General features: G+C 38.3%; 1 protein-coding gene across 4 annotated transcripts; it reads right to left on the bottom strand.

The window, feature by feature from the left end:
• Window positions 1-293: 293 nt before the first annotated feature.
• On the bottom strand, window positions 294-9,808 carry LOC122281084. Of its 4 annotated transcripts, none has more exons than XM_043092336.1 (19): window positions 9,634-9,808; window positions 9,436-9,527; window positions 8,338-8,439; window positions 7,738-7,820; window positions 7,529-7,613; window positions 7,339-7,425; window positions 6,484-6,545; window positions 6,177-6,370; window positions 6,029-6,089; window positions 4,459-4,636; window positions 3,091-3,153; window positions 2,937-2,998; window positions 2,772-2,808; window positions 2,473-2,522; window positions 2,312-2,381; window positions 1,726-1,801; window positions 1,296-1,375; window positions 1,150-1,218; window positions 294-533 (listed from the first exon to the last, which is right to left on the bottom strand). In XM_043092336.1, exons 1-19 carry the CDS (start codon window positions 9,800-9,802, stop codon window positions 474-476), a joined length of 1,680 nt encoding a protein of 559 aa, XP_042948270.1. In that variant the 5' UTR covers window positions 9,803-9,808; the 3' UTR covers window positions 294-473. The 4 variants fall into 4 exon arrangements, with proteins under 4 accessions (XP_042948270.1, XP_042948272.1, XP_042948274.1 ...); XM_043092338.1 differs by having other exon boundaries at window positions 3,108-3,146; XM_043092337.1 differs by lacking the exon at window positions 294-533 and adding an exon at window positions 577-1,023 and having other exon boundaries at window positions 1,062-1,218.
• Window positions 9,809-27,864: the final 18,056 nt, after the last annotated feature.

Here is a 27,864-nt window from a genome sequence, read left to right as displayed (position 1 = left end):
GTTAGTTTGATGAAAGGGATAACGTGGGTATCAATTTAAGGGACAGGAGTTTCCAATTAGATTCTATTTTCAAGTCGGTGTATAGAGCACGATATATCTATATTACTTAAATGGTAAAATTTGATTTATAAGATTCAAATTTTAAATTTTATATTCCTAAACAAATTATACCAGGTAAATATTTAACTAAGTGTGCTCTACATATTGGCTTGGTAATAGAGTTTTTCTTCCAATTAAACAGCGTTATGTTGGATTGGGCATCAACAAACAGAGGAATATTCCAAAGCCAGAAATGTAGAAAATAAATTGGTCAATATTTATTAAATTTGAGTTTTTATATATTTGTTACAACAAGGAATAAGGATCCACAATCTTTAGCATGTGGACCAAAGAATATTGAATCCTTTGTATACGAATATAATCAAATGGTAACAATCATAGTTACAAAACATTGACTCCTATTACAACTTTCCTCACTGTACTCGACAGCGCCGTCCTTCCGCTTGCAGGTATATCAAGCCGCGTGTGATCCTCTGCAAGGTCAATTTTATATCAAAATGATTATAAGAATGTTTTGAGATGAACATTAAAAGTAACATTCCGGGTTGCGATGACCTTTCAATTTCTGTTTCTTTTTCTGGGTCACAAGGACAAGCTCCTTGTAGCAATTAGGAAGGTAAAAAGCAAAAACAAGCATGCTCTCCACAATCAAACCCACGCTGTTTGTGCACATTAACCATATATTGGTTTTCCATTGACAATTATCTATCAAGTTGTTAGCAAGTGTATGGTTCTAAATCCTAGAGTTTCACTTTTTAAGGAGTTGTTACACCCTCACCACTGGGCTAACTACCATTAGGAAAATCTTTTTATGTAGGCCATGCAGCAAGGCATATTTCTCCCGGGGACCTTCCCACCCAAAGTTACAAGATTATATGAGTCAAGGAATACATGGTATAGGCATTGGGGCTATCTCAAATGGGAATTTATAGAACAGAGCACGTTTGAAATGATTAACAGCATCTCATTGCGTGCTATCAAAAAAAAAAAAAAAACAGCATCTCATTGTATACATTCAAATCTGTCAGACCTGGCAGTCTGGCACTATCTGCTATTGAACTTTTCAGCAGGTAAAAAAAGATTCCATACCTCTCTTGTATCTCTTATGCGCAGGAGTTCTAATCTTTCTTGAGGCCTCCGGTTTGCCAGGGTGGCAAGCTGTAGATTAGTATACATTAGCAGAAGTATAAAAGTTGAAGAAGCCTCACATATTTTATGTAAATATCTAGCCGTACCCAGAAACTGAAGTGCTCTGGATCTTGTGGTGCAGGCATCATGGCTTCTACATTACGGAGTCTTTCAAGTCTTCCTGGATCTGCAATGTGAATTGTGTTGTGAAGAACAACAATACATTGCAAAGATGTAAGACAAGCACTTAGATAGATAAAATCATCTGAATGTGAAATGGCAAAGCATATGCAAGCTAACGAGTATAACCGACTCGAAATGAATAAGCGATGGGTTTATCTCATATCTGGAATGCTCCATCATGAAATCCCGTGGGCATTATTTAATGTACCTATCTACTAATTAGAAAAAAATATGCTGGTATTCGCATTTAATAAAATTTGCCCAAGAAACTCTTCAGTAGGGATTATGGCAATGTTGAGCAAATTGGAACCAGAAATGCGAGGCACTGAGGTAGTATCCTCCTTAGAGTTTTACCTTGCCGTGCTGCATTAATTGCACTCCTTATCCATGATTGAGCAAACCCTGCTGCATTATTTGTTACTTCCTGCAACTGTAACCATATAAAATTGTCAATTCGTGTATTTGGACTCTTGCCAATTCTTATGATCAATAAGATATAAAAAGAAAGATGAATCCATAAAGTGAACATGAATGTAAAGTACTCTATATTTTATCTTATTCTGATAATGGATTCCATATCCTGGACTATCAAAGCCCCACTAAAGGGCCTTGTAGCAACTAAAACATTTGAAACTTCCTCTGATTCAAGTTTATTTAGCCAGCAGGCTTACAGCACATTGTCACTAAGCTGTATTCTTAAGTTGAAGCATTTGGAATCACAACAAATATATATCAACAAAGCCACAAATGTCTGCATCCATCTATGCAAAACCCATAGTAAAATATCATAGGCATTGTTACTGGCTTTTATTGTCAAAGCAAACTATGATGCTTCAAACTTAATTTTTTGAACTATTTTCTTTTTCTTTTCTTTTCTGGAGAGGAAGGGATTCTCTATAGTGCACACACAAATGGGAAGCCAAACTGGCAGTTAGCTTGCCTCTTCTCTTTCTCTTGTTCCTTCAGCTGGATAGATATCCTGCACCCATTCAACCTTTGCAACACGATAACTGCAGGAATTACATCATCAAAACATGAAGTCTAACCCCCCAAAAAGGAAAAAGAGAGCTGGTAATTGGAATAACCAATAAATAAACACACCCATCTTGATCCCAAGATCGGATTATGCGAAATCTCCGTCGACTTTCAACCTGTGAATAAGAAATGGATAAATTTTTTTATGTAAACTGAAAATGAATATTAGCATGGATAAAGATTACAACCCCCTATATATAGATACAAATGCACACATTATGCACATGCTGACATGTATTTAGTCTTCCTTTCTTAGATATTTCAAAGCCACCATAGTGAAGAAGATAATTAAAAAACTTTAACCACTAATGAACCATCCATCAGGATAAAGTGCAGAACCATGAATACAAGAAAGAAAACTCCACCTCTAGATAGAATCGTCCATCCGGAAGTGGCTCGAATCTACATCAACAAACAAATCAAGATCATTTTATTCTCAAAATAGTATGTAATAGTACAGATCAGAAGAAACAAACTAGATGGTACACATTCTAGTCAAGTCATAAGGGAAAAAAGGATCAAACACCTACTCAGTAATCTCTACTTCACAAGCAAAATCAGCTATGGAACCTGTTGTAGAATCAATGATAACCTACATGATTAATAGACGATCAAACCCAGTAACAAGGAGGAATTCTTGATTAATCAGATATACCTTAGGAAGGAAAAGTGAAAGAAAAGGACCAGTGACAATATTCTACCATTCCCATCCGATGGTTTCCCTCCATTATTCTCCTCACCTGATGTCCACATAAACAAAAATTACAATAACATTATTTACATGGATATAGTTATCATGATAGATAGAATGGTAGCTTATGATGTAGACAGAGGTTCATGTTATCGATAAACCAAAGCAGAAATTGGATTATACCTTTTGCCAACTTTAATAAAGCAAAAAATTGGGTTACTTTTTTCGGGAAAAAAAAAAAGAAAAGAAAAAAAAAGTGAGAGAAGAGAAAAATTGATTCGGTGCTTCAGCAGAAAATCAAGATTGTATATTTCTGTTATGACCCATATACCCTCATGCTGCCATGCATTTATTGCTAGTAATTTACAAAAGGGCAACCAAACCAAAGTATAACTATTCTATTGCATATTAAACCATATTTGTGGATAGAAAGCCATATGCTTTCCCTCTGCCAGAGCTCATAATTTTCCTCTCTGTTTCTATGGGGCATTTCCAAATGATACCCTTGACCAACAATTTTGATGAGGTAATACAATATGCAAATACATAAGCTGACAGGATATAAACATAATATATAAAACTGCAAAAATTGAAAGATATTCATATAGTACAAAGGTTGCAGTGTCTATTTAGACAGAATAAGCACCAGCAATAAACAAAACTTAGATTACAGAAACATGTTTCATACACTAATCACGTGACCAGACCAACTCTCAAAATTCAAATGGAGCTCAAAGTTATACGTTTTGAAGACTACAGGTGGTATTCATGCTCAATAGGAGCCCTTTCTAGAGATAGTCGCAATAGATGACAAGATACCATCAATGACGGTCTCATTGGATGATGAGTATACCATCAACAGCTTACCCTAAGGCAGTAAACTCTATACAGCAATAGGTCCATGATACCACAGCCCCCAAAAAGAATAAATAAATAAATCCACAATAAAAGGAAAGTTTTCCGTTGTTGAACCAATATATCTCTAAGAGATCAAAATCAAGCATTATCTAAAAACCTAGAGCTCAATTTCCACTCTCACAATAATAACAAATTTGAAGGGTCAAAGCTATCAGCACTGATCATCGGAGGTGTATACTCTCCCAAGCACCGTGTCTATAATCCCTTTGCTTGAACCCACTCTTTTGCTACAGTTCCCCTTAGTCCTAGAGTAAAAAAATTGACATACAAAATAAAGTAACACTTAGACAACTTAGCTATTCATATGGCTTCTCAAATATGCAGTATACAAAGGTAGTTCATCATATAGATGTATGGGCATCTCCATACTTATCCATTTGTCATAGTTTATCATGATATATGAAAGCTCAACAGGAAGATTAACCACCAATAGATTGACTCACCATAAGCCGGTACCGGGGTTCAAAAATGTGGAGTGGGAACTTTTGACCTGGAATGACGACATCCATGACAAAAAGAGGCATCAAATCAACACCAAGGTTTGTCAAACTGTCATGCTCCAACTTCCTTTCAGCATATTCCTCTGGGAAGTTCTTTTGTATGATGTTGTTAAGTGTCACACTGGTAAAAAGACAAATGAATTGATAATATGTTAAGCAGAATCTTAAATATTTCCCCAAGACTCACAAAAGGTTGCAACAAATCAAACAAAAGAGTAACTCCAGGAAAAAACCATTCTCACTGACTGTACACTTACTGCAGCATGCATGGTAAAGAGAACTCCTTAAAGGCCACAGCCAAAAGGACTTTCTAGACTCATAATGACCCAATTGGAAAATTTTAAGTTCCTCTGTGTTTGTTACCGTGCTCCCTCAAAAAGTCAAATATTAATTTGGAAAGAAGGGAAGCTGATGGGAAAATGCCCTTTGTAAACTCTCAATATTTATATAGTTTGAAAACATACATAGTTTTCAAAGCCAAGTACGTGGAGTCATTTTTTAAAATGTAAACAAATCAACTTATAATAATACAATGTAAAAAAATTAATATATACTCATACAATGAGGAGCAAACAGTTTTTCAAGAACCGCATGTTTTCATTCTCAAAACTTAATTTCTAAAATTTTCTAAATGTCAAATACACCACATTCGTTAAATGTCAACGGTTAAAAAAAAAACCCAAACATTTAGGATATGTTTTTTTTTTTTTCACAATTACACTCCCACAAAAACTATCTTTTAAATTTTGGCTCTCACTCAAGATATTCTAGTAATTTTACTTTTCCTGGATACCTTCAGACTTTCAATGGCATAAATTTTGTTCTAGTGGCTCTCCAAGCCAATTTCATTTCTCTTCTCCTTTCTGGTTATTTCTAAAACTAATTATCATTTTGAATATATATAAATATATAATTTTATAAGTAAATTTTTAGTTATACATATACATATATATAATTTATAAATATCAGTCTTTGCATAATAAGTAGTTCTTTTACCCTGTTATTTCCATCATGATCCTTCCTAACACAACTTCACTGCATCTAAAGTTAACTTGTGTAGTCTCAAACAAATTGTAGCATCTTCTTTTATATAGGCATCCTGTATGTGCATGTGCATTAAAAAATCCTTCTCATAATATAAATAGTCTAGCAAATCACATTCAACCTCAAACAAGTTCAAAATTAAGTTGGTTTGCTTTTCAAAATCGATTTTAAACCAAACTGAACAATAGTTTTTCTTTTTGGTTTTTGAAGTACAATTGTAATGTGTCAAATGCAGTTGCAATTTCTTTTTCACATTCTATTATTCTCCCTGCTGAAGTAAAATCTTGGATCTAATGCTGATGGTTAGGGTCCTGAATAAACTCATATATTAGGAACCTACATCTCCTAGGTTGGACCCAAGGAAAGGTGCTCCTAGACTAAGTAATGTGACACTGAAAAGATAGGAGAAAAAGAATATTCCAGGGTCAAACCATTGAGATAAGCTTTTCAGTTATCATTAGCAACTCACCTGATCGCACTTGTTCTGGGACTGACAAAAAGAACAGTTCGGCACAATGGGCATTTGTTACCTAACATTTCAATACAAAAGGTTAGGAGAAAATAAGCTTACATACAGATATCATAGAGACTAGGATCAATGAAAGCAAGGTTCTCACGACGATCCATGGACTGAAACAGACATGAACGGCAAAAAGAATGCCCACACGGAGTCGTAATAGGTTCATATAGTAACTTCAGACAAAGCGTGCAATCAAATTCATCAGTCCGTTCTGGTGTCACATAATTTCTCCTCCCAAGAAAACTTCTTGATATCCTCTCCAAATTCTGAAGAGAAGCACGAAGAGAATTGCTACATATAACCAAAGCAAACACAAGAGCCATCCAGAGTGTAAAAATTAAATATAAAAATTATTGAGCATATCTCCATCACAACAGAACAATATGATAAAAACTCCATATTACCTAAAAGGATCAACCTGAAGACCTGAAAGAATAACATCCCGGGCAGTCTCATACTTCTCCAGCTGTAGAACCACAAGTGCAATGTAACTATGACAAATAAGGCTAAAATTTGCCAAACATCTATCAGGAGAAAAAAATTATTATAATTAAGGTTTTCGCCATCTATCCAGGATATTAACATAAAATGAAACTATGCAATAAAAAAGAAAAAAAAAAAAAGTAGAAATGCATGTGCTCAGGACTAGTTTGAGTGTTCATGTGTAACATTTCCAACATTTTCTTGTCATTCTACTCTGTCCAAAGCAATTCATGATCAAACAATGTAACATGGCCACAATATTCTCACGTCAAATCAGCTCTTTATTCGAATATTTACAAACTATATTCATAATCAAGTTTATATGTATTAAACTCTCCATTTATCTGACTTATCATCCATGGGACGAACACTGCTTATGTTTTACTTTTTTTTTCCCCTCAAGTCTTACTCAGTTACTCCTTTTTTTTTATAAGTAATAAGAAAATTTTATTGACAAGTAAATAGGCATAGCCCAAGTACACAAGAAGTATACAAGAGAAAACACCTAACTACAAGCGAGGAGCTAGAATAGGCTAAAAGATCGAAAATCCAAAGGCACTAGAATGGGCAAATATTTTCCTTACTCCATCTTTTTAAGTATGAAATACCTAAAATCCAAAGGCCTTGTGGCCTCAAGGCACCACATAGGTTCATCTTCACTACTAAAATATGCAGGTGCACACAATGAGAGAGATGGGGCCCACCCCCTGATACATTAAAGAAATGGAAAAGGAATAAAGACCAAAAAAGAGAAAAAGATGGAAACCTATTCTTACCAATATCAGTGCATTGGCCTTTAGAATGTATGACTTTACTGAATTACTTCGGAGATTATTCAGCTTTTCAGCATCCTTCAAAGCAAGCTGAATTTAATTAATCAATACTTGTTAGAATATATCTAAAGATTTCTAATAAAATTTGAACTTTATTTTCTAAGCATTTAAAGACCAAAGCATCACAACATACCTCAGCATGTATTGTAGGATCCAGCCCATTCAATGGTCTATATTCGGAATCTGATGGTGATCGGTGTTTCAGGAATTGGCTAATCCTGGTTGAATGAAGAAGTCATCATCGCAAGAAACCCATCATAGTTAGTGCAATTTAATGGTCTAGAAGATGGACATGGGGTCCAATCAATCACAAATCACAAATCTAGTATTTTATTAATTAACCTGATATAAGCAGCACTTCGGTTCCCAAGGATAATAGGATCACCTGGTTTAATGTTATTGGCTTTTGAGTAACACTTGATTGCCTGCGTATAAACTGGATCAGCAATTTAAGGACAAGAATGTAAAGGAGCTAAAAAAAGTAAGTATTTTCAAATATGAACACAATTATACAAAGTTTATTTTTGATGAGTAATGCATTAATTAAATAATCACATCAAGTTTATTAACAATTGGAAATTATTAATTCTTTGCAAGAAACAAGCATGCTTAAAGTGACCAAATACTTGCACCAGGGAAGGACAAGGAAACTATAAAGCAAGATATACCGTCCAAACTACTACCTTCACCTGAAATTAAGCACCCAGTGCACCAGAACAACAACATCCAGAAGTGGTGGAAAAACAGGTAGTAGATGATTCATCCATAGCATAAACATTATTGCTAAGAAACTCAAGCCCAATGCTATCATTCTTCACTAGCATTGCTATGAATTTTTTTTTCTGTTTTTCCGTGGATAAGGAAATCCTCTTAAACTCCACTCTGGAGGAAAAACAAGCCAAACTAGACAAAGTGCTCTGAATTAAAACATTTATGATTTACCTCTTCAAAACGGTTGTCTCGAAATGCTTTGTTTCCATTCCGTACAAGGTCAAAAATATGATTAAAAATATCCCGTTGCACTGGTCCCCCTCCTTCATTTGCCTGAAATTCGATGAATGCTTACTTCATCAAATTCTCTGACAAACCATTAAATTTGCTAGAGAGCAATTAATACTCCATGAGGTAGAAAGAGTAGCTGTGTTTGGTTGCAGAACAATGCAAGAACGTGAATAGATCTGTTATTTTAGTTTATTACTGATAAAAAGATCTACTGCTAGATAATATAAGTAATCGACTAAGCAAGCATCAACAGAGACGTTTTTTCAATTCATGTTAGAGCCAACTAGCTAGCATGTTCTGTTTTCAAATTTATTTCACTAACAGAAAAAATTTCAAGTCAACGGAAAGACCACTTTCCATCAATTACGGAATACCATCAGGTGCTCAGAGAGTATGGTGACGTGGTAGGATGACATAAGACGTCACATACAAGGTAGATGGGAGTAATACATGTCCATAATCCAAGACTACCATTCAAATATTCAAATTCTTATGAACTATAAAGTCAGGAAAGAGAGGAATAAACCAAAACATAGTACAGCGATTTCCCTTTCCCTCGGATTTCTCACTGATCAAACAGTTGGAGAAGCGAAAAACAAAGGAATCGCAATTAAACTCAATCGCTTGTCTTTTGGCACATTTTCTTAGCAACCGGACAAGTTGAAGGAAAATACAAGGAAAAGGAAAAATATACGGAAAACCCATAATTGGTACATCGTTTGGTTTCCGAGAGAAGAAACTGGGAAAAGATTATAAAAAAAAAAAAAAAAAAAACCTCGAATTTTCTTACAAGTCTTTGGTCTCTCAATCAACTTAGATCACAGAACAAGTTTGTTACGCTCAGTTAAGTGGCCGTTTTTTCAGTTATCTCAGCAGCAAGCAAACATGCCAAAGAAGAAGGGAAGAGAAAAGAAATATACAAAAACGAATCGATTTCTTCAAACAGCTGCGGGAGAACTTAAATCCTCCATCTTGTCCTACATTTCAAGTCAGAAATCAGACAATTAAGAGGGAACAAATCGGAGGAGAATCTCTCACCCGAACGTAGTCCTCCACGTCGTCGAGGCCATCCATAAAAGCGGACGACGAAGAAACCTCGCCAGACATAGGTGAATTGATCCTTACAAACTCTGTCACAAAGCAGGCAAGAAATCAAAGCAAGACATTTGGAATTGAGAAGGGGAAGGGGAAGAGGAAGAGGAAGAGGAGAGAAGCTAATGGATGGGAGGAGAGCACCGTGTTCGTCCCTCTGTCCCTCGTTGTATGCACGGACCAAATTCCACAACGTGTTTCCTCTCGCGCGTGTATATACGCTACAGTTGCTTTCAACTTCAAAGCTTAACTGGTTCACTTCACTTGTAACATTTTTTACCCTATCATGGACACACCTGTTGAGGTCGCCCATTTTAAGTCACTTATTTTTTTTTCCTTTTAAAAAAATATTTATTTATTTATTTTTGATAAAATAGATAGGGAGTTTCTAACCAAATCTTTTATCTGGAAAATCGGATTATATGTTATCAAACTATCAAACTCTTGGATTAATATATAAAGTGAATAAACTACGGCATATTGTCCTTACACGACTCGATATGACTTGTTCGATTATTATTTTACCCTTATTTTATGTTGGATATATTGAGCTTGCAGGTTATGTGAAAAATTACCAGTCCTACGACGTTTGGATAAAACGAGAACTGTGGAGTTAAGTTTATACTTTTATAATTGTCAATTGGTATTTGCTATAAAGGCTATATTGTATTGGTATGTTGGTTGGCAATAGAAGGATTTAGGATTTATAGACCTTTGGCGCCGAACACAACAACCTCTAGTGGACAGTTTGCACTTGAGCACTTCCTAGTTTTAGATGAGAAATATGAGAATGATGACTTGGAGGGATGAGGAAAAAAAGGTATAAAAAGAAAGCCGTCTTGATTCCCCTTGCAAAACGGCAACCGGCGAAGACCCGAGAGAAGCACCTCTTTACAAAAACCACTAGACAAATGTCATGATGCCCTCCAAAACAAATCCCCAATTTCTCTTAGTGACTTTGGGGAATCTTAAGGAACTAGTGCAGACTGCAGCATTAGTCCAAGCTTTGTTACTCAAGACCTAGAGGTTAAAAAAAATGTACCCTTTTTGTTATAAGAAACTGTAAATTAAAACCAAGGAAAGACTATGAAACTAATGTAAGAAAAGTGATGGCAATAGGATCGAAATGCTTCCCGCCGAAGAGGTAGCAACCCGTTTTGCTAAATTGTGCGCACATGAACTTGTAGTGATCCAGTTCTGGTGGATCCTCAAAATGAATTTGATGATGTTTTCTGATATGGTGCTCAGCAGTACTATAATTCAACAAAGCTTTTAAAAAATGGAACTTGAAATGAGAAAGTAGTATTATAATTGTAAGTAAAGCATCAACCGCAAGTTTGGCAGGGAGTGAGTGGTTTATATGGGGGTAGAAAGGTGTGTTTCATCAAGATGAAGTCAAGTTCACGTGCTAACATCCATAATTTTAGAAGTCGGGTTTTATTCCATCTTTAGTTCTGGTGGGCACGTAATGGCCATATGCAAGATGCAGGCATCAGCAACAACAAAATGGCTTTTTTACCTTTGTCTGTCTTTTTATGTGTGACTTTTGACCCATTTCGGCTGCACCAACGCTACTTGTTGTCATCACTCTATATTCACAGCTTCTCCCTCGGTCAAGCAGACTCTGATCCACCCGACAAACAGCTAGCTTGAACCATGCAGTCCTCACAGCAAACCAATGTTGACATATAGAATATTGCTTGGTTTGTCCCATTTTTGCACTTTGTAAATTTGGGGTCCTTGAGTTTCATTGGTTAGCTTTTGCCACTTTCCCCTATCGGTGAATTAAGACCCTTTTTATTTCTGCTGAAAGACCTTCAAGGAATATTTCCTTGCAAAGAATTTGAACTTTTTCAAGAGTTTGAGAGTTCAAATCTCAGAGTTTAAATCCTTGATGGTCTACTTGTTGGATTCAAGGCTAACTTGGATACTAATATGGTTGCTAGATTTTGTTAAATTCAAGCCAAGAGGAGGAGAGTTTCAAGAAAGGGAAATTGTAAAGTCCGTACTCTGAATTTGTACCCTTTTGCTATCTCTTCCAATCAGCTCCATGAGATTTAACCAAATCCTAAATACATTCTTTTGTCCATTTTTTTCCTGGTTTTTCTACCAAAATCCATTGACACTTTTGTCATATCCTTGGGAACAAAAAAGTACCTATGAGGGAGGCAGTTCCCAGGGTCGGGCTGAACAAACAAGCCCAACCTACGAGGCACTGATAGGTCTAAGAGTAGCCCGGCAGTAGAAAATCGGTATGAAATGATAGGATGGGCTGGAGCAAGAAGGGCAAGGTCGGCCCAGGAAGCCTATAAAGGAGCAACAAAGTCGGAAGTATAGAACAAAGATCCTTGAATCAGAAGGTCTGACACCACTACTGGACAACAATCCCCATACACAGTGTTAGGAAGAACCCTAGTCATTGAACATTGACGGCTAGACAGACCTGGAAGGTGGGTAAGCCAGGTTGAGACCACTCTGCATTTAATGAAGGTCGGGGACGGGCACATAACAACGTGCACCCTAGACTGTCAGTGGTTACCACGATTGGGCATGGATGACCTATCGTGTCGTAAAACGTGGGAAGAAGGCATGACTTGAGTATAGAGCAACATCACCACAATCAACTTGCCAGGAGACCACTTCGATTGGGTATACATATCCCCCTCACTAGGGCACTAAATTCTCTATGTATTTTCATTTGAGCTCCATTAAATCATAGACTGAGTACCAAAGATGACTTAGGCATAAGAGATTTTCTCACAACCCCGAGCCCTTATTTCCCCATATTTGCATGAACAGATTGACCCATCATAGAATTGCTCAAGCTGCAAAACACGACATCATGGAGAGAAGAATGTTAGTTCGGAATGATGGAAGCAAGACTCATCGAAATGGGAGACACGATAAACAAGTTGATGGAGGAGGTGGGAGCCCTTTGGCAAGAAAACACCGTGTTACAAAGAAGCAATGAAGAATTGGTGGGAGAAGTGGAACTTAGCCACAACAAGCACGCCGAATCACTATGCGCCCTAGAGATCATAATGGTCGAAGAAGAGAGATGCAAGACTCGCTCCTGAGCAAGTTGAAGGTCCCCCAGATAGAAGCGTATGATGGGTCCAAGGACCCACTGGAACACTTGGAGACTTTCAAAAGCCCACATGACCCTTTACAGGTTCTCAGGAGAGGTTATGTAACGAGCCTTCCCATTGACACTAAAGGGGGTTGAGAGAGCCTGGTTCAGATCCTTACCATTGGGGCCCATTGACAACTTTAGTGAGCTAGCGAGTCTCTTTCTAACAAAGTTTATGGCAAGCTGGAAGATGAGGCACCTAGCCACCTACCTTGTAACAGTAAAGCAACATGACGACGAGAGCCTAAAGTCATACATCTCCCGATTCATCAAGAGCGCATGACCATGAACTACCAAGATGAAAATATCGCCCTGGCAGCCCTACTAGGGGGGATTTGGCCAATAAACCCGTTCATGATCGAAATAGCACGAAAGACCCCCAAGATGCTGAGAGATTTCATGGATCAAGACGACGGCTTTAACAACACCAAGGACACCCTTCGGGCTTTGACGGCCCCTCGGAGAACCGAGCTAGAATGGGCAAATAAGAAAATTGCAGGACATAATAGCGGAGCGAACCAAGAAGGGAACAAGAAGGGCTCGCAAGAAGTCAAGCAAAGGAATGAGACACTGACTTAGGTGCGTGGCAGACCACATGTGCATGTGAGTATGGCCGTGGAAGGTGAACATGCCCTGAGCTTGTGGAAGGAACCTTAATGGGGTTAGAAGAGCCACAAATAGTCAAATGTTGCACCTACCACTAGACTGACTAGCATTGGACCGAGGACTGCTATACACTGAAATGAAGGATGGAAGAGTTGGGGAGCCTATTGGAACAGAGACTCCAGGAGGATGAAAGGCTAGCACAATGAACAAATGACCACCAGAGGCTTTGGCAGAGTGAGAGCTGAGGATACAAAGCACTCGAAGGGGGCCCAAAGGAGCCCACGATGTGTAAGCCTAGTTATGACAAGCATCTCAATAGTCAAAATTGACACGATTATAGGGGCTGTACAGGAGGAGGGCCCACATCATTGGTGCAGAGGGCCCACACTCGTAGAGCTAAGTACAAGGAAGTGTTCACAACGAGGCGGGTTGCCGTTGGCGCTAGGAGACACATGGGGGCTGTCATAATATTAAGTAAGAAAGATGAAGAAGGCATCCTCCACCCCCATGACAATGCCTTGGTAGTTACCGTGCAGGTCACCAACTTCAAGATGCAGAAAGTCCTGATTGGCAATGGTAACTCGACAGACATCCTATTATGGGAGGCCTTCATTAGGATGGGAATCGGTCCTAATCAACTGGACCCTGCCCCAATGGCACTCAAGGTTTTCACAGGGGACATCGTCCTGCTAATGCAAGCTATTACCTTATCTGTCTTGGCTAGGAAGGCCCTAAGAATATTAGCCATGATGGCCAATTCTTAGTGGTGAAGGCCCTCTCATTGAACAACTTGATATTAGGTCACCCATTCCTGAATAATCTAAAAGCAATGATGTCAACATACCACCTGAAGATGAAATTCTCTCATGACTCAGGGGTGGGTAAAATATAAGGCGAGCAGGTGATAACTTGTGAATGTTATGCTCGAGAGTTAAGGCATGAGGGGAAGGAAGTTAGGACACTCAAAGAAGTCAGGGGACTATCGAGTCGCCCCTCCAGCTGACTTTGGCCAAATGGGACAGAAGGTCCAAGATAGGCCTAAAAAACGACCTAAGCGGTTCAGTTTTTTCAATAAACCAAAATCGATCGATGTGTAAAAAATGAACCCTAGAACTAGACGAAACCAACAGTGTATAGGGGGTCAATTTCGATCGACTCACGGTTGGTTCCTCAGTTTGGGCCAGTCATTTTGGGCCCCTTTTGGGCCTTTTTTTTTTTTTTTTTTTTTTATCCATTTCAATATCTTTTTGGACTTTTTTTTACTCGATCCATTATTTAATATTCACAACATTTTGGGCTTTTCTTGCTAAAGTTTTAAAATTCATATTAAATATATAATTTCATTTTAATTTTAATGTCATTTATATTATTACTAGCTAGTAACTACTAACTATTAAATATATACTAATTACTACATAAGTAAAAAATAATAAAAATGTCCGCTAGATGAGTAGATGTTTAATACATATTATAAATACAAACCAAAACAAATTGTCTTAAGTAATAAGCAGGTAAGCAACAACCAAGAATTGGTCTTAAATTAAATTATGCTAAAAGCCTTGATCATTAATTCTTCAACATCCGAATAGATTCCATTTCCAAAGCAGCTTTCAGTTTTCAATAGTCATGACGCTTGATTATGCTCCCAACTCTATATAGATATTAAAAACATTAATAAGATTCAAACATCAAATATTAATAAACTTGGATAATGAAAAATAAATTAAATTAATTTATAAAAGTAAATTAATATTGAATAAAAAAAACATTATCAGATTTTACCACAAAACTCTCTATATTATCCATGGACTCTAGAATACCAATTGGCGTTGATAGATGTCGCAACTAATTCTGAGTACAAATAAGTGCTTCAATGGTTCTTGGAGCTAATGAACTCTAAAAAGGATCAAGTACATGACCTCCCGTACTGAATGCTAACTTTGATGCAACCGTGAAAATAGACATGGCTAATAAGTCTCGTGCAATCATCGCAAGTATAAGATAATTAGCCACATTAATTCTTCACTAGATCATTAAGTCAAAAGATGGGCTAAGTCCCTCACAACCATCTTATAAATACCGGTCCACCTCTATCTTGGAAACTGTAGATCCACTGACAGAAGATGCTAGCAACCACTTATAAAACAATTGTGACTCATGATTATCTTCACCATCTCTTATTGGTGTAGATGTCGGAGAGGGCACATGTTCTCGTCTATTCGAGGTAGAATCAAACGTAGCATTACACTCCGTATGTAAGTCTGCTAATAACTATCTCACACTAGACACCAACTCCTTAGCCTGAGTCTCATCATAAATTTTTTCAAGTTGAAAGTAAGAAGCTCTAATTTACTTTGTGGATCAAGCATAACTGCAATCAACAACAAGTTCATCCTATCCAATGAACCCTAACGCTATCATATCATGCTTATGGTCATGTTCATTAAACAACTATTATCACTCTTACTCAGCCTAACTAACTCTTTTTGGAGTATACAAATCTCCAAAAAACTTTTGTCATGACATGAAGGAACCCAAAAAATCGACAAGTGGCGTCATAAAATATCTTAAAAAATTTCACAAAAATCTGCACTGTCTCCTGCTCATCAGCTTTAGGAGGCCTCATATATCCATCATTAAAGTTAAAGAGGAAATTATAGTTCTCATTCTCCATCCACCTAAAAACCTTTTCAAATTTCTCAACCGCCTCCAACATCATGTAAATTGAATTCCATTGGATTCGCACATCAAGAGACAATATTTTCTTACAATCAATTTTTTCTTTTTCTACACATTTCTTAAACTTGTCTAATCTTGTAGGGGAGGAGCGCACATATCTAAATGCATTTCTAACCATTGTGATGATGTCATTACACTTCTTTAGACCTCTTCACAACAAGGTTTAATATATGAGTACATCTTATGTGCTTATACTTCCCCCTAACACATTCCCTGTAAAAAAAAATACCTTAAATATGAAATTGCAATATCATTTGAGCGAGCATTATCAACAGTAATAATAAATATCTTATCAATGCTCAAATCAAGGATGTACAATTCAATATATCTTCTAATAGTATCTCCTCGATGATTAGGGAGTAAAAAATAATAACGATTTTTTTTTTTTACAATTTCCAATTACTATCAATAAATAAGCAATTAGGCACATATAATTCAGATTTTATACTGATGTTCATCTATCGGTAATCAATGAAATCTTCATTCCAATATCTTTAAATAACTTTTTATACTTGGCTTTTTTTAGATACAAACAGTTTCATACAGTTTCTTGCAATTGTGACACGACATGACTTTTTAAATCTTAATTCAAGCAACCAAACCATCTTCTTAAATCATTGTCCTTCAACAATTTTAAATGGCAATTCATTAATGATTATCACCTTTGCAATGGTCAAGCTCACAGCCTCTTCACTATATTTGTGGGTTACAAAATTCCTTATCACTCTCTCCAACCCCTTCCTAGGGTGTTGCTGCACCAGCCAATGTCTTTTGGTATCTATATAAAAACCTACGTTTATGAGGATTTTTTGATATGAAGGTAGATGATTTTGCATGGTTAAAGTCTCGTTCCTCTTTAAGTAGCATCATACATCCTTGGGACCATCTTGCCTGCTGATGATTCTCAAATTGCTTCTACACCATTTCTTGTTGCCTTAAAGACCCTTCTTGCTAACCTTTCAATGCTGCATGCGTTCCATCTACCATCAAAATCTCCCTTGCAAGAATCAACTACTACTAATAGCTACATAATGTTCTTCATATCAAGAACAGTGATGCACTTTAGATTCACCTAAGAACCCAGAAGAATTCACAAGAAAAGAGAAACTAGAGCAACACGAGATAGAGGATATTCAATGCAAAATTCCTTTCGTGAATCTTGATAGGGAATTTTCAAGGAATTCCCAACCTCCCACATCTTATTAAACTCAAATGATCAAAGTATGAAGTTTTACACAGGCCATGCACTGCTTTCGTACTTGTAGAGCATGAAAGAAATCCCAAAACACAAGGGCTAAAACATAAAACACACCTTATAACTCCTAAAAAACAAAACACATTGTTTAACTAAACAAAAAATCAAGACTCAAACATGCTAAATGACACGAAACAAACAATTCTATTTGCACGATACACAGCGTATTACTAAAGAATGAATTGCTACAAGTCGCATGCTCTCCCCAAAACTCCCTGTTTCATTAATTCATCCACAGTGACAATCAAAGTCGTTACTCTTTAACTGCTGCTTCATCCTCTCCAACTACCATTCTTCTCAGAGCAACACATCACCTTCTTCCTCTTCAAGAGCCTGCCCCCAAGGCTGCAACTCGATCAACCCGCTTTGTGTTTGGGCCAAACCCGATATGACCCGACCTGACTTGAGTTCAGAAGCAACAAGTAAGAAAACCTCTGTCAATAGTGGATCAAACCCTAATGATTTTAACTAGGGAGAGGAAATGGAAGATGGCTATGGAATCTTAAGAGCCTCCTTGCTTATCAACGAGAACCCTTCATCCTTTGCTACCATGCTCCCACAGTTCTTGAACGAGATCAAACTGCACGATATCAACTGCATCAGAACAAATGACACATTCGTCCTCCCACTTGGACAAATATCTGCCATTGGTGGATTCGAATTGTGACCATTAGCCCCACTTGAGCAAATCACTAGCCTTATGTCAACCTTCATTAGAGACTAGTGTTTCAGGGCTCGAATCAGACGACGGAGGCGAGATCTCGTCCCTACTCAGCTCCATGCTTCGACTCTGTCACATTTTGCATTGAGCTTTCTCTTTAGATGCAACTTCTTCATCTTCTTTCTCCCTGACCAATCTACGTCTTCTTCGCTTCTCGTCGGTCTAAGTCAACGCATCGACAGCAATCTTTCCGGTTGACTCACCGAAAGACTCGGCCTTGTAGACCTTGTACTTGTTGAGATCAATCGAGCTCCATGATTTTAGCTTCACGATCAAGGGTCTCAAAATCAGTAGAGGAGCACTGGTTGAGATCACGAAACACTTTGTTTGTTACCCAAGTGCAGCCACGTCTTCCACCCCCATTGGTAGTCAATTTCAGCGAGTTCGCCACAACTTCCTTCAACTTTTTCGAACGAGTCCATTTGGGTCTCACGAACGGGCCAGGTCATAGCATTTTCTGCATAGGCCTACAATTGCCCCCAAGCACCCGAGGCAACCTACAAGCAAATATTTTATTATCAATGCCCAAAACAACTTAGACAAAACAAAGGTTTAGAAATAATAGTATGATCAACTACTTACAACATTGTATAATCCAAAATAGGCAGTTGGACCAGAAGGTAGATGGCTTATAGTCATACCATCTGGCACCACCTATAAAATCATGTGCATGGTAGGTTTCAATAATTTCTTTAATAACCTGCAAAAAAGAAATATTCAAAAATATACTTAACGATGGAAAGGACCACAACAGATGAACACAAGTTTCAAGGCGACTACACCATTTACACTTTATTGACAATGGAAAATTATATTCAAAGCATGATAATGATGAATGAAGATAAGTATCAAACTAATAACATGGTAACCATATCATGCAGCATATACACCAAATTTCAATACATGCATATGCCATCAAAACATTTGAATGACATGGCGCTAGGTGGCTATATGAACTGCGCACACGCACAAAAATGTTGTTGACTTGTAGGTACATATTTCCTGAGCATTTATTATAAAATCTGGCATTTGCATCAAATAAAATAGAATTTTGCCATTTGTAAGCCCAGTGTGTCAATAGTCCACATGTTATGAGACCATTATAGTTATAAAAAAAAATAAACACTAATTTTTTTATCATCGTCTGATACTCTTTAGTTGTGTTGGTGTGTCGAAAAAAGCTTGAAAATATGTTTTTAATAAAATATGAAATAAGTATTGCAAGAATAAATGCATTCGATGCAAAAATGTCCAAACTCCCAATGCTAATAAAAAAATGTAAAATGTGAGAAATAGATATCTACAAAGTGTTAACATCTCAGGAAAGTCTTAAAACTAAGTGGAAAGAAATATAGATTAAAAAAAAACAAAAAAGGCAATTGCACTTGTGTCACATGGCAATTACAATTCCAAATTGAAACAACATATGCAAGCCACATTTGACTTCTATTCCAAAAGGACCTTACGCAATTAGGGTTGAGGCACTGATCATGTCAAAGCCTCATGCTGAGCAAATTACTGGGGTGGGTTTTGAGTCAGTTGGTAGTCAATATTACGATTAGAACCTTTGGAATCCTTATAAACAGTTGAAACTTCTACCTCCTAGATAATGTAGGACCTCATTTACCACCCTTTTCAACTAAATTCAGGTATCACAATCTCCCTTATAAAATCCATGAAGCAAGGTCAGGCAATTCCATTTAAAATGTCATGAGTCAAGTCCCACATCTCTGGCTATGATACCTTTTATAACTATACAAAGAAAGCTAAACCACATACATGCTTATACTCCAAAATAACCAAACAATATTACAATTGGAGCACATTGGACTCATTACAAACCAAAATAACTAATGCCTCACAAGCAATGTGGGATTTCATTTATCACCCTCTTATATACTAAATTTGGGATATTAAAAATTCCGAATAACACAATGTACAAAGAAAATCAATTCACTAACCTAACCACAACGTTTCATTAGTTGTGCATTAGGAAAGGCGAATTTCAATTCCTGACAGAAATTGACAATGAGTTCCACTTAGTGAACAAAACTGCATTACCCTTTACAAATTGTGTAACTAGAGCACTTGGATCAAGGGATGTAGTTATCAAAATTTTAGGATCTCTTTCTGCTGCATTTGCATACTCATCATCAATGTGTGTTCTCGAGGCTGAAAATTTCAGCACATGTGCCAATCATAGTCAAAAGTGAAAATTTCCATGTGTCATAAGGGAGAAAAACAATACAAAATATAATTCTAAATAAATTAAATTTCATAACTTCAAATCAATCAAATGTTCAAGTATCACCTAATAAAACAGGGAAACAATTTTATTTTACCCATTAAAAAAAAAAGAAACAACTATATCTAAGTTAGAATTTAGACTCCAATGAAGAAGAAAATAAAGAAATATAATGAAATTCACTTGGAAGCACCCTTTCGGTGTTTATTCACCAATCAAGAATGACACCCACTTATAACTGTACAGTAGTTACAATGGATTTATGTTTTTGATAAATTTGTGAACAATCCCACATGTCATAAGTTCAATGAGCCAATAGTATTGTACTTTTTTTTTACATTCTGCTGCAAAGATAATTGTATACAGTTCCAACAATATAAATCTCAGTAACTTTGAGAAACAAAATTTTTTAATACGACTCTAAAGACTTTTTGAATGAGGAAAAAGAATCTTGCTATGGAGAACAATGGTCTCCAGGCTCATGATACCATAACAGCTGTGTTTTCGTCCTCAAGGTCAATTGGAACTGAAGTTTCGCCTTCCCATTCCATGCTCCCTATGAATCGGCCTACCCTCTATAGAATAAGAAATCCCTCGTGAGCTTTAAAGATAAGAAAAATAAAAAATTACACCTAATCGCACGTATGTATTCAATAGTAATAGTGGGAAAACTGTAACTAAACCTTGTAGGGCTTCTTTGATCTTTCGCTTTTTCTCATAGACGAAATGTTCTTTGCCTTTTAAGCTCTTTCTGTACACATAATCTCTCACCATTTGTGCTGCCCGTGGCCCCATCGACCTCAGGTCACACTGTTGTTGAGGAGGAAGGTGATGACAACCTTTGGGAAGCCTTCTTCAACACCTTTATCAAACCCGCACCCCGCGGGCCCACATTGGAGTTCGAGTCAGGTCTTCTTCACCTTCTTCTTCTTCCTCTCCTACCTTTTCAAAATTCTCTCTCTATATGCTGTAAAAACCATTGTTTTGGAGAAGATTCTCCACAGAAACATACGACTAGCAAGAGAGTATGTGTACAAGAAGAGCTTAAAAGGCAAAGAATGTTTCCTCTATGAGAAAAAGCAAAAGATCAAAGAAGCCCTGCAAGGTTCAGTTACATTTTTTCCACTCTTACTATTGAATACATACACGCGATTAGGTGTAATTTTTTTTCTTTTATTTTTTTATCTTTTAATGCTCACGATGGATTTCTTATTCCATAGAGGGTAGGCTGATTTGTAGGGAGCTATGGAACGAGGAGGCAGAGCTTCAGCACCAAATAGACCTTGATGACGAAAACATAGCTAGTATGGTATCAAGAGCCTGGAGACTATCGTTCTCCATAGTAAGATTCTTTTTCTTCCTTCAAGAAGTTTTCAGAGTCGCATTAAAAAAAAAAAAAATTCTCAAAGTTACTGAGATTTATATTGTTAGAACTATATATAATTATTTTTGAGGCATAATTTAAAAAAAAAAAGTACAATACTCTTGGCTCTTTTTTTTGAAATACTGATCTCATTAACCATGAAATAAAGGAACACAACTCTCTACGGTCCAAAGTGACATAGAGTTATTCCTTTACATCATTTCTCTATGTACAATATGGAAAACACAACTTGGGCAACTTTCAACTTCATAGACATCCTCTGTCATCTCTGTAGCTACTTTTGCAAATTGGTGTGCTACCATGTTTGCCTCTCTATGGACATGAGAAACTGTCCAGTTGACACTTGAATTCAGTACCCTTTTTGCATCTTCAATTAGGCACCCCCCAAGCCCCAGTCTAGTGCTTTGCTTTGCAACACATCCACCACTCGTTTAGCATCACCCTCTAAACAGACCTATTGCAGTCCTAGGTCTCTGCAAAACACAGCTGCAACAACAGTCCATAAGCCTCAGCATCGAAAGGAGTCCCTCTTAAAGGTCTTTGAGCTCTTACAATGCCAACCACCTGGCCTTGGTAGTCTCTGATTATCACACCTATCCCAACTCTTCCCTCCTTTGCTTTAACAGCTGCATCCCAATTGAGCTTGTAAAAATTCTGCATTGGTTTGGACCACTTATGCCCTGCTGCACCAGCCTGTTTCTTTGTTCCTTGGTCTGTTACAATGGATTCTCTGAAAGTGGATACCTCTTCTATGGCCTGTTGATACAGTCTAGTCAGATGAGTCAATCCTTTCCCGTGATAGAGCTCATTTCTTCTGGTCCATATCCTTTTCAGTACAACTGTAGTCTCTTCTAGCTCAGCAGCATCTAGATTCTCTACTAGAATGGACCAAATATAAAAAAAGAGGTCACTATGGCAGGTCATTTTCTGAACCTTTCTGCAGCTTTATTTCCATACATCCTGAGCAACAACACAGCTCCACAAGGCATGACTTGAGGTTTCAGTGGCTTGTGTGTAGATGAAGCAACTGATTTCCTCTACAATCTTCCTTCTCTTCAGGTTTGCTAGTGTTGGTAAGGCCTCATTGCATGCTCTCCACACAAACTGCTTGACACTTGGAGTAGTCTTTAGCTTCCATATACTCTTCCACACATGCTTGACTTGTGTTCTTCTAGATGACTCCCCTTGAAGATTAGCTTCCATTTGTCTGTGAACATGGTAACCACTTTTTACTAAGTACTGGCCATTGGTGGTGAAGTGCCAAACCATCCTATCTTCCCTACCCCTAACACTGAGGGGTATTGTTCTTACAGCTCCATACTCCTGTGTAGATAGCAGCTCTTGGATGAGAGTATATTTCCAGGTTTTTAGGTCACTGTCTATTAGATCACTTACCTGTTCACACTCACAACCCACTAGTCGAGTAGATACTACTTTTTTTGATGGAAAAGAAATTATCCACCAGTCCTTCCAAATGTTAATTTTGTGCCCATTGCCCACTCTCCACACGAGTCCTTCTCTTAGAACTTCCAGACCTGCACACACTCCTCTCCACGCAAAGGAAGGTCTTGACCCCAGTGTTGCATCTAACAATCCAGATTTTGAGAAGTATTTTTGTTTTAAGACCATAGCAGCTAAAGATGATGGATTCTGTAAAATCCTCCACCCTTGTTTAGCAAGCAAAGCAAGGTTGAAGTTTCTAAAATCTCTGAATCCAAGATCACCTGCCTCTTTGCTGTATCTGAGTTGATTCCACCTGACCCATTGTATCTTTGAAGTATCCTTATTGTAGCTCCACCAAAATTTTTTTATAAGTTGGTTCAGCTTGTTTGTAATCGAGGTTGGTATCAGGAAAATCCCCATTGCATAAGTGGGAATGGCCTATAAAACTGCTTTTAAGAGGACTTTTTTCCCTGCATTTGACAAAAACTTATTCTTCCAGTTGACCATCCTAGCCCAAGTTCTATCAATGAGTGTATGAAAGGTTGCCACTTTCTACCTCCCTACTATAGCTGGTAGTCCCAAGTACTTCTCGAAATTGCTTGGTGCTTTAACACCTGCCTGCTGCAAAATCTGTGTCCTAACTACTGTCTGTGTATTCTTGCTGAAAAGGATTGTGGACTTTTCTTTGTTCAAGACTTGACCCGATGCCTTTCCATAAACTTAAAGGACTTTGAGGACACATGAAAGCTCCTTGGTTGTTGCTTGACAGAAGAGTATGCTATCATCTGCAAAAAACAGATGATTAACTGTGATGGGGCCTCTTCCAACAGGTGCAGGAGTGATCTGTCCAGCTTGTTTAGCTCTTTTCAGAAGTGAAGTAAGGGCTTCTGCACACATGATGAAAATGTAGGGAGACACTGGATCTCCTTGTCTAAGTCCCCTTGATGGCATGAATTTCCTTTGTGGTTCTCCATTAACCAAAATAGAATAGGATTCTGAGTTAAGGCAAGATTGAATGAGCCTAATCCATCTAAGTGGGAATTCCATCTTAACTATTACAGCTTCAACAAGGCTCCACTCTATCCTGTTATATGCCTTACTCATGTCAATTTTTAGTGCCATACATCCTTTTTTTCCTTTCATTCTTGAATTCATAGAGTGTAGAACTTCATAGGCTACTAATATGTTGTCTGAGATGAGCCAACCCGGGACAAAGGCACTTTGGTTCAATGAGATAAGGTTGTGGAGAATACCTTTTATTCTGTTAGCAAGGGTTTTAGAAACAATTTTGCACAACACATTACAAAGACTTATTGGTCTAAACTCAGCTACTTTCTTGGGGTTTTTCACTTTGGGAATAAGGGATATGTAAGTGTCATTAACATCTTGGAGGGACTTACTACAGTTGTGGACTTCGAGTGCATAAGAGTATACTTCCTCACCCACCACTTCCCAATGTTTTTGATAAAAATGAGCTGGGAAACCATCAGGTCCAGGTGACCTAATGGATTCATCTGAAACACAGCACCTCTGACTTCCTCTCAGGTGAATGGCTTTGAGAGCCAAGACTTCATATCAACTGTTAATTTTGACTCCATGGCATGCAAGCATTCATTAAAACCAGTGGGGCAAGAGGTGGAAAATAATGTAGAGAAATAACCTGTGAAAACTTCACCTATTCCTGCCTGGTTAGCAACTACTCTCCCTTGTTGATCCTCTATGCTTCTAATTGTATTGGTTCTTCTTCTTTGAGAGGCCTGCTGATGGAAGAAGTGTGTGTTTCTGTCACCAAGTTTTAGCTAGTGTTTCTTTGCCCTTTGGCGCCACTTCACATCCTCTGCAGCTAGAGATGATTCTACTCTCTTCTGGAGTTATTGCATTTCTGTTATATGGGAGCCAATACCATTGTTCTGAAGATGGCTTATTCTTTGTAGTGTCTCTGCATTGTGATTATGGTTTTCCTGCTGTGTTCTTTTCCTCCACTGCTGTAGGGCCTTTTGACATGTTTCCAGTTTGTGTCTCATTGTGCAGCCTGAAGCACCTGCTGATCTGGTACTTTTCCATCCATTTGCCACTATATTATGACAGTCTTCATGTAGATCCCACGCAGCTTCATACCTAAATCCTGGACTCCACCTTTTCCTACACTGGTTTGGGACCTATTTGTTTATGTAGAGGGGGGAGTGGTTTGATTTTACTGCTGCTAGTGCAGTACATGTTGCACCTCTGAAAAGTTCTTTCCACTCCTTGTTAGCCATAGCCATGTCTATTCTTTCCTTGGTAAACTCCTTACCCCTTTTGTTGTTTGACCAGGTAAAGTGTTGTCCCAGGTGATGCACATCATAAAGTCCACATCTCTCAACAGCTTATCTAAATGCTTCAATTTGGTTGTATGGTCTGCTGGATGCTCCTTGCTTTTCTTTTTGATGCAACACTTCATTGAAATCTCCTGCACATAACCAAGCCACAGATGATTGAGGCTTTAACATCTCAAGTAACTGCCAACTACTCTTTCTTTTGGCTGTCTCGGGGTGACCATAAAACCCAGTGAATTGTCATGTTCTGTCACAAAACTCTTCCTTAACCACTGCACTAACATGCCATCTAGTATAGCTAACCACTTGGACCTGCCATGCTTCCTTCCACAACAAAGCAATACCTCCACTCACTCCCACACTTTCAACAACAAAACATCCATCCATCTTCAGAGACGTCCTGATTGCCTCCATCCTTTGTTTGCTACACTTAGTTTCCACGAGGAAAACTAAGAATGGGCCATTTTCCTTAACAAGCTTGCTAAGGATTCTAATTGACCGAGGGTTCCCAAGCCCTCGACAGTTCCACACTAAGAGGCTCGTTGTCTTTAGTAGGGCTGGAAGCCAGCCTCTACCATTGTGTTGTTGTTCTCCTTGAGATCATTCTTCCTCTTTTGGCGTTTTGGTTTAACATCACTCACTACAATTTTTCTCTTTAGGCTACTTGTGTTTAAACCACCTCCCTCCGCCTTCATCTTGGTTTAAACCACCTCTAGCAAGCCTTTTCCACTTCCTTACTTGTGTTTTCTCAGTCCCCTTAACTAACTCCTTATTTGTTCTTTTGTCATTCAAGACACCTTTGACTGTTCCTCCAAGGGTAGTTAGTTCCTTGTTAGTTTCAGCTAAATTGTTAACTACTGCAATCTGACCACCATTAGGCCTTTCAGTTGAGATACGGTCCAGTTCCATGCTAGAGAGGTAGGAAGTATTTTGCATCTCAAACTCAGTTTCCAGAAAGGTTACCTCGTGTATGTGTTCTGTTTCCTGAGCCCTGAGAGTTTGACTGTCCAATTGTCTTGTGATGTGAGGTTCATCCGTATGACCTGTTACTTCCTCATTGGTCAGTCTCACACCCATATCTTGCTGCTTTTTACTAACTCCGTGGACTTTTTCCTACCTTTCTTGTTTAGTCACATCCTGTTTTGGCGCCAAATTTTCCTGTTTGATAGCATGGCTTTCTGGCCTGGACTTCTCCTTTACACCGTGTTCTTTGACTTCCTGCTGCTGTCGATGCTGGTTACCTATTAAAACCCCTAGAAAAGCAGCCTCAGGACAAGCCTTGACACTGCCCTTGGGAGGCGAGGATAGCACCATGGCCAGCCTACGGCCAGCCTACATGCATGCCTTGGCCCGTAACGTGACACGCACGGGGTGCCCAGCATGCATGCATGCCTTGGCCCTCGCGTTGACAAGCACGAGGCGCCTAGCATGCAGGCCAGCGAGGTTGGAAGCCGCATGCGGTCTAGCCCACGCACGCCCATGCGCATGCGCAAGCCCTTGCGCGTGCGCCCCACCCGGCATGCCATCCAGCGCATGGCTCTAGCCCATGCCTTGCAGGCTAGGCCAGTGGGCATGCCATCCAACGCATGGCTCCAGCCCATGCCTTGCAACTTCAACTCCCAGGCCACCAGCCTGGGCTATGCAGCACGCACACATGGCTCACCACCATCAGGCCCTTGCATGGTACCATGCCATGTCCATCAGCAAACCATGTTGTGCCACCTAGCCATGGACCAGACCGAAGACCACCATACACCATCCTAGCCCACCATGGGCTCATGCATGCCTGGGCCAACTTGGCCCGCCACTATGTTATTTCTTTTTATTTATTTTATTTTTATTTATTTATTTCCAAGGGGCATTTTGAGGGTTTCCAAGTTGTAACTCTTATAAATAGGACCCTTAGTCCTTTCTTTCATATCTTTTTGACAATTTGCTTTGGACGGCTTTGTTCTTGAGATCATCCATTTAGGTGCTTAGCACTTGGGCTTTTTGGAGTGCAATTCGTGAATCCCTAAGGAGAGAATCACACTTTCAATTCATGAATAAGTGTGATTCAATCTATCAATCTTATGAGTATTATTCATTCACTCTCGTCTTCCATTTACTTTCCATTGATATTGTTAGTTTGTGTGCATTGTTCTTGAGTTGTTCTTGAGAATTCATTGTGTTCTTTGGATGTTCATTGACAAATTTCACCATTTGCCTCATTTGATCCATCCAAGCACTTAGTGCCGCCCACTATAGTGTTTGCCATAGTCCACCCTAGTGCTCCATAAGGAAACTCATTCCTTATAAGAGCCTTGACTTTCTCCCAATCCAATCCCATAATTTAAGGAATTGATAATCCTCTTCAATTCTTTAAATCTCTCATCCCTTGATTTAAGGAATTGGCAATCATCTTTAATTCCTTAAATCTCTCCTCCCTTAATTCTCTCAAGTCAACGTTGACTTACCTAACTAGCCCACCAAATCCTCAAGGATTCCTACCACTTAGGAATCCTTCCACAATCATAGCCTCCATCCACTTAGGCGCC

Source organism: Carya illinoinensis, chromosome 11 (assembly GCF_018687715.1).
Source record: "Carya illinoinensis cultivar Pawnee chromosome 11, C.illinoinensisPawnee_v1, whole genome shotgun sequence".
Lineage (NCBI taxonomy): Eukaryota > Viridiplantae > Streptophyta > Magnoliopsida > Fagales > Juglandaceae > Carya > Carya illinoinensis.
This window is presented reverse-complemented; position numbering and strand designations above follow the sequence as displayed.

What these genes read in the sequence shown, in the direction of transcription:
- LOC122281084 (XM_043092336.1), bottom strand. Translation starts at nt 9,802, where the DNA reads ATGGGCGACCTCAACAGGTGTGTCCATGATAGGGTAAAAAATGTTACA. An exon ending in GAGACAACCGTTTTGAAGAG is followed by an intron (nt 7,821 to 8,337) that starts GTAAATCATAAA and finishes GTTTATACGCAG; the next exon opens with GCAATCAAGTGTTACTCAAA. An exon ending in GTTTCAGTCCATGGATCGTC is followed by an intron (nt 6,090 to 6,176) that starts GTGAGAACCTTG and finishes TTGAAATGTTAG; the next exon opens with GTAACAAATGCCCATTGTGC.